At 36.9% G+C, this 14,517-nt stretch overlaps 1 protein-coding gene across 1 annotated transcript in view; it reads right to left on the bottom strand.

Annotated features, from left to right (window-relative positions):
* The window catches only part of CUBN (cubilin), a 234,572-nt gene that overhangs the window by 161,951 nt on the left and 58,104 nt on the right, over nucleotides 1–14,517 (bottom strand). Inside the window, exons 23-27 of the mRNA XM_012753774.3 lie at nucleotides 10,816–11,005; nucleotides 9,354–9,514; nucleotides 8,761–8,942; nucleotides 7,839–7,995; nucleotides 6,613–6,800 (exon numbers count right to left, since the gene is read on the bottom strand). Of these exons, the coding sequence (XP_012609228.2) occupies nucleotides 6,613–6,800; nucleotides 7,839–7,995; nucleotides 8,761–8,942; nucleotides 9,354–9,514; nucleotides 10,816–11,005 (878 nt within the window). The remainder of the gene's footprint in view (nucleotides 1–6,612; nucleotides 6,801–7,838; nucleotides 7,996–8,760; nucleotides 8,943–9,353; nucleotides 9,515–10,815; nucleotides 11,006–14,517) is intronic.

Genomic DNA, 14,517 nt, shown 5'->3' with positions numbered 1-14,517 from the left:
AGAAGAAAAGTTGCCTTTAAACAGATTCTGAGGGAATAGACGGAAGTCGAAGCCCTGTGGGAGGTGTATGCACTGAGCGAGAAAACTTGGAAGGGAAAGAGCGAACTGTGAACTGTGGGAGCTGCTGAGCAGACCAAGGCTCTATCTGCCCAGGGGAAGAAGACAGACCTCGCCAGGGAGCAAGAACCTCTCCTAATTGACAGGGCGCAAAGATTGGAGATGGCATTTCTAAGAGACGCAGGTGGTTGTAAGGGTGAGAAACAACTTCCTGAAATGTCTGGGGAAGAATCTAAGCAGGAGTTATGCTCTCTCGAGAGGAGTGTGGGGAATGATAACATGCATTTCTTGAAGACTCAATATTTTCCAGGTGTGTCGAGTATATTACTGAATCTTATAACAAGACTACGAGGAGGTGTAATTATTAACCCTCATTTACACATTAGGAAACCAAGGCAGGCAGAGGTTAACTTCCTCGCCCAAGATCACAGCTAGTGAGGAGGGGCCCAGATTTGAACCCAGGCGGACTCCAGAGCCCATACTCTGGTTATACAGCCCTGAGCATGAACCTGGGCCCATCACCTCCTGGCAGTGGGATCTCAGAGTGAGTACAGCTCCCCATCTCAGTCCCAGTTCTCCTGGTATTAAATGAGCTTAAAAATACTCAATTCCTGGACTATTGTAAGGATGGGCAATTATATCTATCACTGTGTCTGCGATAGTGCCTAGCACATAGTAGGCCTTTAATTAATGACAGATATTGTAATTCTCAAAGTAAACATCTGAAATATGAAGGAAAACTCTCTAATGTCTCATGAACTTAAAAGTTTGATTATTTGCAAAAGAATAAAAACGGAATAAACTTGGAAAATATCTCTAGAATGTTTGTGTGAGAATGTTCTATGGAATACAAATGTCCAATAGATGCTAATTAATTAGAGTTGTAATACTCTATTTGGAACATCGCCTCTGGTGTCTCCTTGAGTGTTTCCTTCCTGAGGGGCCCTGCTCTCTCTCCTGGCTTCTGTCCCTGCAGCAGTTCTATCAATTAGGCTTAAACAGTTATACATCAACAGCCTAGGTGTCTAAAATATGTTCTCCGGACTGGATGAATGGATAAATGAATGAAGAACGCATATTCAGGACAGCAACGGCTTGAGGAAGTACCATACCAAACACAAAACAAAACAACAACCCCTTTTTAGTTGTGTTAGGTTTGGCATTTCCCAAATTTATTAGAACATATTTGTGAAAAATATCTATCAGAATTTGTGGCCAAGACAGCCATGTGGTAACCCCAGATCGAATTCTCCTTAGTCTGGGTTCATGAATCACCAAGTGAAAAGCCAGGAACACCTGCAACGGACTCTGATGCGATTGAGAAATAAACTTGCGTTGCATGAAGCACCTGAGAATTTACGAGTTCTCCATAACAACAGCTAGTATTACCCTCACTAATTACAATGTCATATGGGCCTGATGTCTCAGGGTCGTGGTATGCAAAGTGTTGCTCATGCTACAGACTTAGACAATACGGATGTCACGCCAAAAGATTCAGGGACCCTAGTGACTTTTTAAAATCCATTCTTACATTCGAAATGTATTATTTTGCAATAGAAATGAGGATGTGGAAGTGTAATAAACGATGATATAAACATCTGGGCCGAACAGGATGACATCAGCAAAGATTTGGCAAGAGATGAAATGCACCTAATAAAGACCAGAGGAAAATGCATTTGCCAGAAGACACAGTCCAGAGGACTGTGAAACTGACATGAGTGGGAAAGAAGACGGGAGAGAAAGGAAGGAAAAGAGGTGATGGAAGATGATAACGGTGAAGGTGCCCGATAAGAAAAGCAGGGAGGAAGTTTAGAATCAGAATACAAAACTGTAAAGTAAGTTTGACAATTTTTTTACGTAATGAGCTAAATGGAATATCAGCAGTTATCCCCAGGTGACATTGTTAGTGGGACTAAGCACATAACTCAGCTACAATGGGAAATTAAGACCTAGTGAAAAAGAAACATAGAGGACAGATATTAAAATATTTGTAACTTCCCAGGAGGGAGCTTTGAAGTAAGGATGAAACGGGCTGTCTCAGTGGACGTGGGCCAGTAAAGGATGGTCTCAAGTGCTGACTGAGGAATGTGCAAGGCTGGCACTCCTGGCACCCTCGGGGTTTTGATTAAGCCTGGGATGGGGTCTCGGAATATGTTTTTCCAACAAGATCTCCAAGTGATTCTGGAATGCAGCCAGATGTAAGAGCCCAGTTACAGGACTTTATCTGCCACCATCAGCTTCTCAGTGGAGACTGCAATCTTTTACAAAGGAAATATAGCAACATTAATGCAGCAAAAAGAGATGGACAGGGACGGCAACAGGAAGATAATTTCAACCATACGGACTTTCCTCACCTATCAAACGAGGATAATTATATTTCCTACATTGTAGGGTTGCTGTGAGAATTACCTAGCAAATAATACACTCTCAAAAAGTATTTGCTATTATTACTACCTAGTTGTTTGAATCGTGTGATCCCAAATGTGTTCAATAATAGATCCACTTTAACCAAAAACAAACTATCATTCGAGAGTATGTAAAACAGGTGACACCTTGTTTTATGTTTTTGTCATTTTTTTAAGTATTAGGCTAATGGCCAATGAGACCATATACAAATGAATAATGCTTTGAAGAGCAATGAATGAGGATTTAGAGGGATCATGATTTGATGCAATTCTCAGACACAATTAAATATGACTTGCCAGGAATAATGTCTCTCAGATTTTAATACATGCTCAGATTTTTAAAAATTATATAAGCTAAGGTTATGAAGCCATAAGAATTCATGCAAAAGTGACCTGGAGTTTATAGGTCTTGATATAGGTCAACATTATGACATGGCTAACAATAAATCCCATTTAACTTCAGCCTACAATACCAGGAATACATGAACTGGGTAATGGAGTCCCACTCTACTTGGGCCTGGCCAGGTTAGTCGGACTGTTGCATCCCATTTTGGGAACCACATTTCAAGTGTCATTGACATACAAGAGAACAAGCAAAGGATGTGTCCCATGGACACTTGCTAGATGAGGACCCGATAGGGAAAGGAAGGATGAGGACTGGAGAACAGAGGCCAGCACTTACTCTGGGTTGCTCCAGAGAACTGTGAATTCATGGACTTAGACTTCAGTCCACACTTGCTCTCTTCCCTTCATGCCTGCTCACACTATAATCTGGCTCCTACTGTCACTATCCTAAAACCTTGCTCTGTCCAGTGTCACCCTGATCTCCAAGGGACCCTTCTCACCCTTCTTCTCCCAACATCTCACCATGTTGACTGCCGCCCTCTTCTATTAGACTCTCTTCCTTGGGCTTCTACAACATGGTAACCTGTTAGCGTTTCTCCTCCCTCTTCTCACCACACACACTCCCTGTTGACTTAGCACATGCCCTGGACTTCCTATACATCTCTGTGCTGACTTCTCCCAAATTCATCACTTCCGTTTGAACACTCAATAACCTATATGAAATCTCTTCCACGTGGAGACTCATACTCAAAATAAAATTGAAAAAGTGAAATCAAATTGTAAAATACAGACAGAATCCTTAAAGTTGATTTCCCATATTTGCATGGGCAATATGGTCTTACTCCTTTAAGCAAATGATTCTTTATCTCACTGCAGAGTTTATTTCCAAATCTGATATAGTTTGTTTTACCCCAAGGTCAAAATAATAAAGGGTAGATTTGCTTCCCAATGGCATCCTTACCAACACATACCTCTTAGCAAGGTTGGACATATTGTCTGACCAGCACCTAATCGAGTTCTTTTATAGTTTCCATTTTATTAATTCAAAATAACTATATTTTGGCTCTAATAACAGTCACTCAATTGGGATTTGGTTAAGTCACTTGAAAAAATGCTTTAACTAAAAGTTATTCAAATAATGGAAGCTAGATTTTTGTGTTTGTGACTTTTTTCTCCTTGAGTGCTTATTTGTGCTTTAAAATTTCCATCATAGACCACCCATTGTAGCTATTGCCCTGGGCTCGCCCCTTGGCTCACAGAGATGGAAAACAGTCTCTCTTCCCTGGCAGCAGTGCTGTTCTTTGGAAGGCTTTTCTGAACTTCTGGTTCTCATTCTGTATTTTTGCTGCTTTCACCATCAGAGTTGCACAAGAGAAATGGCATGCCCATAACATGACAGATGCGGTGCCTACAGGGGCCTCTAATCAGCTGCTCTGCTGTTGTTGGAATAAGCACTTTTTTTTTATTTGAGCTTTCAAACACCTCCAAAAATTACCTGACAGGCCCCTCTGTTACTATTCCATCCTCGAGTCCAAAGAAATAGAGCCTGGTTCCTGGAAGTGTTTCATCTCATTTCCTCACCACTCAATCTGCCAACACCTCCTTTAAAGTTTAATTCGAAACCATCCTTCTCTCTGCAGCTTTCTCTCATGTGCTTTATCAAATCATGATTACAGCACCTAGCATATTGTCACAGGTGCAACGCTCTGAAGGTCATGAGTTCTATTTTGGTTTGTGCTCAAAGTTGCAGGATTACACTGAATGTATAGGGATTATACAAAAAGAACAGTTTGGAATTCAATTCTTGCTCATTAATTAATAGCTATCATTAGACCAATGTCAAAATATAGCTGAGATATTCAATTTCACCTGGACTTATTGAATTCCTAATGTCTCAGCTGCATATGAAGTGCCTGGGTTACAAAGTTAGTAGGAGACAGCACACACCTTCAAGCAGCCTGCACAGTCCAGAAGGGTATCAGGACAGTCACAAGTGATAAAAACAGATATGATCAGCTGCTGTATTCATGGTATGAACAAAGGGCTTTGAAAGCAACTTTTCTGTTTTTTTCTAAAACATGAACAAAACATCTAACCATATGAAGATGACAGCTACTGCAGGCAAATGAAATGAGACAAGCATAGCATCATTTAGCTTGTGAAAACCATTTGAACTCAAGATCAAGGAAGGTAGACTTTGAGATCATTGCCAAATGCATGCTTGTAGGCTTGTTTGATATTGTGACATATTTTCTTAGTATACTAGTAAATATAACTTTCTTAATGGGTAAACACGATGGCTACTATTTCTATAATATTATACTTTTCTAAATATAAAGCAAGATTTTTTCCAAAATAATTATCCCCAAAAAACAAGGAAATTTCCTCATATTTGGGACCTTACAGAATTTCTCTATGTATGTGATACTTTCTCTTCTTTGTTTTCATAAATAAAAGTGCTATTTGGAAAAGATATGTTAACCTTGAACAACCTCAACAAATGCTAGTTTTTTGATAGAACTGGTAAAAAGACAGTTAAGAAAAATTTACAAGGATAAAGTATTTTTTTTCCTGAGAATATGACCTCACAGTTGCAAGTGATGGATCTTGGAAGTCTTTGTAAGCAAGACTTCTAAAACTCATTCATCACCTTAAAAAGAACTGCATTAAGTCATTGTGCTGTGGGTAGGTGGGAAAGGTAGGGGAAAAAATCCTAATGTTATCAGAGTGGAAACTTGTCCCTTTAGAAAAAATTTCTAGTGAAAATCTCATATGTAGATTCAAAAAGTATTACATATTAACAATACAGACAAATAAAAATGATGTGTTAGATCTCTGAGATCCCCAAAACCCAGGCCAAGGACTGCTACCAGTCTGGGCCACAGAACTCTCCCTCCCCCCACCCCACCCCTACCTCATCTAGAAAAATTTTTCTGGAAAAATTGTCTTCCAGGAAACTGAGGAACTGAGGCCACACAGCAGGAAGTGAGCGGCGGGCAGGTGAGCGAACCTTCATCTATACAGCTGTTCCTCATTGCTCGCATCACCGCCTGAGCTCCTCCCACCCAGTCCGTGGAAAAATTGTCTTCCATGAAACTGGTCCCTGGTGCCCAAAAGGTTGGGGACTGCTGTGTTAGATGACTCAGAAAGTGATTTTATTAATGGTAAAGAATAGGTTTCTAAATAACTTTTCAATCTATAGCCCTAAAAGTTACATATTCGAGCTAGCAAAAAAGCTTTTTAAAATAAAATTTCTTATGATAAAAACAGCAGATTACCTCATATTCTAGGTTGCCTAATGTTCAAGCAACATTTATTGCGTAACATCACAAGCAGAGAGTTGAATAAATGTTACTGGTGGTCATTATTATAACAATTGAAATTTCCATTTTACACAAATAAAAACAAGCTGAAGTAAATTTAAAAATAAAAACAAGAATCAAAATCATGATACCTAGTACCAGGCAAATTATGTATTAAATAAATTCAAGATACCCAAACATTTTCTGATCTGTTATTTATAGAGAACAAACACAAAGACAACCAAGAAAAAATGTAAGTCATTACTCTAGTTGTGTGTAATTTAAATAATATGAGATCAATCAGTCTAGAACTTACATTGAAACCTAAAAAAATAAATATTCTTTGTATAAATAATTTGGTAGATTAAATATGAAACAGTGGTTGGTGTATTATAGAGATACGTGGCAGGGCTAGGGATTTGATTCTAAAAAGCATGACTTTTAACTTGACTAGGCAGCTGTGATCTGAAATTCAGAGATTTGTTGAGTTTTAGAATACTTACCTCTAAATAATCTGTGGAGCAGTTTGTGTAATATTCCAATTCAAATGCTAGAAATGTGTAGTTCACAGTGTTGCCAGTTGTTGCCCGGATAGTCCAGTTGCAACGCTGATTGTTGGAATAACGATTTGGATAATTTATACTCTCCAAGGTGCCATAGGTTTGATTGACTATTAACACATTCTCACATGCTAGAAGAAAATAACCATGATGGTTAAGAACCACTATTACATATATCATAAGTGCTCCAAGATGTGAGTGAAATTTCCCTTTAAGAAAACATCTAGATTAAAAATTATAGATGTGCTTACATTATATATATATATGTCTATATGTGATATATATGGTGCAGCATTTTTATAGTGAAAGGGTCTCCATTTAGAACAAATGTGAAACAATACTTAAGTGAACTCAAACCAAAAGTGTCATGAAAATCAAATAGCCCTGTTAAAATAGGCATCAAATTCCTTTGAATCGGGGGAGAGCAGAATAATTTGGCTCCTCTCAGAGATCAGTCTGATTTGTTTGTTAGAGAAGTGTATTAAACATTCTGTGCTTCTGCTATTCTAACATTAACATTTGGAAGGGACAGAAATTCTGACCTTTAAATCCAACAGTTTAAAAACTCCAAGTCCTAAGTGAATGTTAAAAATGAATAACAACATGGCTTTGTTGAACATTCAAAAGTCTGCATGAAATTCACAATAAAGTCTCCCTTATTCCTCTAGTTAGTCATCAGGAAGTACCCAGCCAATAGAGGTGGTATAAAGGACTTCAAGAAGACACCAAAATCTTACATTTTAAAAAATATCTTCAATCTAAGCATTTTCTTGAGCTGAGTTTTCAAAAAAACCACACTAGATACCACCCCTAAGTATGGCTAATCCTGAAAGTAAATGCCTAATTCAGCCAACGCTAATGAATTAAGCAAGGTCTATGTACAGCTTTTCTCAACTTTTTTCATATTGTCTTTATGATGTGCTATAACAGAGAACAGGAAATAAAGATTATATTGAAAAGAGTTGTCTCTAAAAATGTGGTTCCTAGATGCATTTCTACTACAACACTAAATTTAAGAATAAGCATTTCCCCTCAAATGGAGTTAACTTTTTTGCCAAAGAAACTAAGATGAATTTCAGTTGCTCACACCAGTGGGTTATACTTATTCCCGTTTGTTTCAAGAGTTGAAGGCCCACCATAGGCACAGAGTAGCTGGGATAAACACTTACTCTGCCAGTATTCAGCCTCGAAGCCACGTCCTTGCTGCCCTTCATCTGTCCTCAGTTTTAAAAACATGCTGTCTCCGCTAGAACGTATAAGAGGTGGTTTCTCGTCCCCACAAAGCTGAGTGAGTAGATGGGAGCTGGTACTTGGGCCATCATATACCTTTAATAAAACATTTTAAATGTCAGATCGTTGAGGCTATAAACGCTATCTAAAGGATTCTGTAATCCAGAAGAAGTAGAGAAGAAATATATATATATGACAAACAAAAGGATAGCCCTGAAATAAAATAGCTTTAAGAATTATACTTAAGTGTCTACAAATTTGGACCATGAACTCGAGCCATTAAGCCGTGGAGAGGTACACTAGGAAGCTAGGGTAAAGTTTGAAGACTGAAAATGAGTCTAATACATATTTTTCAGGCCATACCTGATATCAATTGTGCTCATTGCTTTTTGATTTCATAGTTTATAATTTATGACACTTTAATACATTTCTATTTAGATTTTCTTTAGACAATGGTGAGTAAAAAGTGCTAGTAAGATGACTCAACTAATCTCTAATTCACCAAAATATTCATCTGAATTGTGATTTTTCAATGCATATATAGAAATTTCATAGATAATGATTATAAAAAATCCCATCAGAGATAAATCCCTCCTGGCGTTTTCACCATATCTTAATGGTCCATAGTCAATATACTTTCAATATTTAGTGTAATGTATCAAATCATTCAGGAATACATGCTATACTTAAAAAATTATCATTTTCAACAAATTTCCTTTAAGTTTTTATTTTGTGTGAATATTTTATGCGATGTTCTGTTTAGACACTCCCCTTTCCTGAATCTCAAAAATAAAAATAAATGCATTATGTGTGTTGGGTGAGATGGAAACAGGAATGATACAACTGAGACGTTCTACGTACAGCCAGGTAATCTAAAGTGCAGTTTGGATGGTGCTCCAAGTGGAAGTCCTTGAACTGCAGTTCGAATGGGCTGCCATGGCTGGCCTTCAACCACCAGTAGCACTCAGAGCTGTGGTAGTAGGGCATCGGGTAGTTGGGAGATGTGAATGTGCCTCTGGAAGAGGTGAGATTGCCCCCGCAACCTACAGCAGAAAGAAATGCAATGACATACACCCTTTCCTTTTGGGTAAAATTGAATCTTCTCATCTTTATCAAATTGGTGTTACTGTACCCTCTTTTCAATTAAGTTGCAAAGCAAAGCTGCATCCCAAAAGAGTGGCTAGCCTACAATCCCAATTGGCATCAATGTACTGGTTTTCTAACCAAGGCGATCAGCTTGATGAAATACACCACACCACAGAACTAGTAATAGAACTTTCTTCCTTTGCCCTTAAAAAAAAATGGCTGCTGCTAATTAAAAAAATATTTGCCGTGGTGAAGTTTAAACGCAGCTGGGCAAAAATGGACAACTGGTGAACAGAGCATGACAATCCAAGAATTAAGAAACCAATCAGACTGGATTCGCCAATAAAAGGCAGCTCTTTGCAATTTACCTGTTGATGATCCATCCCAGTAAGCTGAGAATCCAGACCTTGAGTCAGCCACATCACTCTTAAATTTTAACCATAGTTTGTTACTATGAGAGATAATTCTCGGAGGTAGATTTGAGCCACAGTATATTCCTAGTGAGGGTGAAGTTTCATAGCCTCCATCTCTGGCAGATCACAGAAAAGAAAATGTGTTAGGCTACTGATGATGTTACTATATAAATATTTAACATAATTTAAACTTTGGGATTACAAACATTAGCAACTTATCAGATTGACCAACTTCTCTCAAAAATACTCCATAAAACACAATTTCAAGCATTTGGTTTGCTAAATAGTATTTGAATAACTTAGTAATGAATAATTGTCTTTTATGGTTGGCATGGCATTGTATATAACCAACTGCAAACTGAAAGAATGTGTTTAATCTTTATCTCGAATAAACCTTGTGGCAAATGTGTCAGAGTAAACAAGTCAGAGAAACTATAATTATTAACAATATAGACAGATGCTGTTTTATTTTACAGAGAAACCTTAAATGTTTTCCTTCTAATTTGGAAATTTTCAAAATTGAGTAGATCTATTTGGTATATTTAGCAAAATTCTAGAAATAATTCCCTTCCTAAGAACGTCTGGGGCCTTAAATCTAGTTTATAATTTGTAGCCTTTTCAAAGTAAAAAATAAGGACTCATTCAACATCAAAGTACAGTGACTAATTGCTATGAGAAATTTATGTCATTTTAAACATTATACAATACAGTTGTGATTTGTCTTTTTAGTAGTACCTTACTTTACATCATAAAATAAAATGTATTATAAAATAAGATTCCAGATTTGAAATGCCAAAAAATTTTGACATAGATGCACAGCAAAATGATTACCCTAATTTAACTCGATGTAATGATATAGGGAGATAGCAATGCATCAGTTAACTTACCTGTACTGCAAATATAACTTTTTAAACACACTCTTTCAAAGTGCCAAGTAATAAAAGAAAAATGCCTTGTACTGAAATTCTCAAGGCTAGACTATTATTACTTGAATACAAAAAACTTCATGAAAAAGTTATGGTTGCTATCCTGCTATCGTTTTTGTGATATAAGAAGATTAAATGAACAGCAAACAGCCTACATAATGAAAGTAGGTATTCAACAACTGCTAGAATCTCACTTCAGGGTAGTAGAACATCTGTTTTCTTTGTCCAGATAAAATCTGGAGTTTATTTTCAAATATCCCCAATAAAAGAATCACTTCAAAATAACCACCGAATCTTATGCAATTTTCTGTATTTCTTCTAAGTCAGGCTTCATTCAAACGACAAACTTTATCTCTTGCAAGAAAGTGCACAGCAGGGAGCTTTACAGAGAATTTTCATAAGTTTTCCTTAATCTAGGAAAGCCCAGGAAAGATTATTAATGAGAACAAATAATAAAAAAAGATTATAGTGAAATAAATAAGTGCGCTTACTTGATTTCCAAAAAATCTGGACATTTTCCACCAAAGGCTTCCTCCAAGGAGAAGTTTGTGAAGTGCAATGCAATCTGTTGGCTGCTTTTCACCGTGATCCTATAAATGCATTCCCAGTTGTTGGGGTAATTATTGGGGAAATTTAGAGAAGTGAATGTCCCAAAATCATCTGTGTAGTCTTCAAAACATGCTGTGAAAGGAAACAGACCACAAAAGAGAAAATAGAAAATATTATGCTATATTTATCATAATTCAGTAATACATATATTATTAATTTGTGCCAATGTATTTGATTTTCAATAGGCCATTCTGGAATAGTCAAAGAATGATTTCATTTGGAAGCAAAGTTTTTGAAATCTCAAAGGCCAAATAATTATTAACAGTTAACCCAAGCTATGTGGTGGAAATTGCTACAAACATCTTGAGTGAACAACTTTTTAGGTCTTAGAAGTGTTACAGTTTTTTTAATTTGCATGTTTACTAATTCATGCAAATTACCATAAACACTAAAAATTAGGTTCGATTACAGAAATCGTAAAGGGGACCTAGAAGTAATTCAGTTCTGTTCTTTCTATAAGCTTCCTTTAAAATGGTTTTCACCAAAGCATGGATATATGAAAAATGACAAAGCAGGTACCTTGGCCATGAAGTGAAGAATAGGGCACCAGGTTTGAGGATTAAAGTGATCTTGAATCAAAGCCCTTCCTCAAATGCTGACAAGCTGTGCAATCTTAGGCAAGTTACTTCACTTCTCTGAGCCTTAATTCCCTCACCTCTAAAATGGAGAGGGTTACAACCTTTAAGTTTAGCCATGAGTCAGAGATGCTGCAATTAAAGGACTTGGCCTATGACAGGTGTTCAATAAATGGCAGGAATCATCATAATTTCTCAAAATAGAACAGGTATAAGGTAATCATAAATTTGGAGGAATAAATTAGATCATTCATATAAAACATTTTGCATAGTACCTGGACAACTTTATGTCCTAAATAACTATCAACTGTTCCAGTTTCATAGTTTTAACTTGACCTATTTGGTCCCTCAGACTATACATTTACTAACCAACCCACTCAATCTCCTGTGCCCTAGTAATACAAGATATTTCACAAAGACAATCTGGTTTGAATGCATTTTTAATGTATCCTTAATTGCATCCAGTAATAACCTATATCTAAGGTCTAGGAGTAGACAGAGCTCTCTAACTGAAAGGTTTTGAGGAGAATAAACTATCATACTTTATTGTAAGTTAAAAAAAATGAAGATGATTAGGTATGCTATTTTCCTAATTGCTGCTGTATAATCCTACTCAGAAAAAAAAAGGGGAATCACTGGTATTGAAACCACAGAGCCACATGGAAAATATTATAGGTTCTACTATCTGCATGTAGCTCTCAGAGTAATAGGCATTCACCAAGTATTTGGTTTTACTTTAAGCCACAAGCAATCAAGCTTTTACTTTATACAGGGAATCCAGAGCGATATTAAACTCCAAAAGTATAGAAAATTATACTTTTCAATAATCTTCAAAAATATTTCCACAAGTGGGAAGAAAGCCAGGAAGGCAGGAAGGGAAAGAGAGAGAAGGAACAAGAGAGGGAGGAGGAGATGACAGGGCAAGTGGGAGAGAGGAATAGAGAGTGGAAGGAGGGGTATAGAAATGGTATAGTAAATATTTCAGACCCAGTAATGAGTATTACTAAGATAAAAATTCATGGATCAACCAAACATTAAATGAAAGCTATAACCCAGTCTCCTTGAGCTGACAGACTCATTGACTCACACACAGGGAGCTTTAGCCAATACATCAAACATTTAGAGCAAATTATCCATTCGTGTCACTTGCTCTTAAAGAGATAGCAATCTTTGCTAAATCCACTCTACTCCCAGAGGGGAAATACAATTGTATTTCACATCTCTAATGCAGTTTGCAGTTAGTCTGCAGGAGAATGTTATGTATATTATCAGGCTCCCAGGTAAAGGAACCTAATTTGATGATATTTTAAGCAATAATGATGAATAATTTCCCTTTTTCTTGCCCATATGCAATTCTGGCACAATTGGTGGGAGTTTGTTCATCTTTCCCGAAACTTTTATTTGCTCACCAAGCTTCTTTCTGTTGCTGTCAGGAAGGTAAATTACAGTCCCTGATGTGTTTAAGTGATGTTCACACTGTTCTTTTTGTCCTAAATGCTTTATTTAACAAGCCCCCATCCTCCAAAACACCCTTTAACAAGTAAACTCTTACTCATCAGTTAAGGTCAAGTTCAAATATCATTTCTTCCATGAAACCTTTCTCAACCAAGCAAAATCAATTTTTATGTGTTCTATAAAATTTTAAGCAAAGAGCAAGTTAAGCCCCAAACATTTTTTGTAATTGTTTTTTATATAAGTATATTTAACCTGCTAGGCTTTGGGATATATATATATTAACCATTATTAGCTATCACTACAGTACCTGGCCCAGATCAGGTCCCAGTAAATATTTATTAAAATTATATTACACAAAGTTTTTAAAACTTAGGGGAATGGGACAGGTATCTAATTTTTTCTCACTCTTTCAACCCCACTCAGCCTCTTTCAGGCTACCCCTCTACCTCTTAGCCTATGATCCCCTCTATTTTTCTCACCTCATTTTCCTCTCTCTCTCTCTCTTTTCTATCCTCTCTCCTGATTGGCTGAGGCTCCTTAATATTTTTCTGCTTCCAACCATGACAAGTAACTGGTATTGAACCAGCCCCTCCCCTTAAGAGTTACAAAACTGGACAAAATATTGGACAACAGGCGGTATAAGATTGTGATTCTTGACAGAAAGGAAATTCATGATGTTGGACTCTCGGTTTTCTTGGCTTTCTACCTGGGCAGAATGTCCTGAACACAGCAAGGAGGTGATGCCCAAGTAGTGAATGGCAGACCTACTGAGCTAAGGAAGCAAAGATCCCAGTTTAGGGTTGCCAAAGCATCTGGAACTACAAGGAAATACTCCAGAGAGGAAGAAGTACATATAGAGGAAAGCCAGACATCTGTGTAAGGCTCCCCATGGTTTTTATCCCCATGGTATATATATAAAAATTATACTACACCAGAACTGGGTGGGGTTTATTCCCAGAATGCAAAGTTGGTTTGACGTTATTATAGAAAATTAGTCAACACAATTCACCACATAACAGAATAAAAGAGATGCATAAAAATCATTTGGAAAAATGTAACACCCATTTCATGATAAAAAGCTCGCAGCAAGTATGAATAGAATGGAACTTCTCAAACTGACAAATGGCATCTATGAGAAACCCAAAGCTAACATGATCCTTAAATGGTAAAGGACTAAATGCTTTCCTGCCAAGATTAAGAAAAAGGCCAATATGCCCAATCTGTACATTCTACAGAAAGTTCTAGCCATTGCAATAATACACACACACACACACACACATGCACACAGAGCGTGAGGGAGAGAGAAATGAAAAAAATAAAACCGTCCTTATTCACAATTAAATCATCTATGTAGAATATACTAAATAATCTACTAAAAAGTTACTAGAACTAATAACTGAGTTTTTCAAGGTTACAAAATACAAGATACAAACAAAAAATCAATTTAAATTGCATATAGTCATCAAAAAACTGAAAAATAAATTTTAAAATACCATTTACAATAGCACAAACACAAAACATTGGATAATAAGTTTAATGGAAATACGCAAAAGC

The sequence above is a fragment of the Microcebus murinus genome, chromosome 25 (assembly GCF_040939455.1).
Source record: "Microcebus murinus isolate Inina chromosome 25, M.murinus_Inina_mat1.0, whole genome shotgun sequence".
In the NCBI taxonomy this organism is placed as follows: domain Eukaryota; kingdom Metazoa; phylum Chordata; class Mammalia; order Primates; family Cheirogaleidae; genus Microcebus; species Microcebus murinus.
The sequence above is the reverse complement of the archived record's forward strand: the minus strand, read 5'-3'. Positions and strand labels throughout refer to the sequence as shown.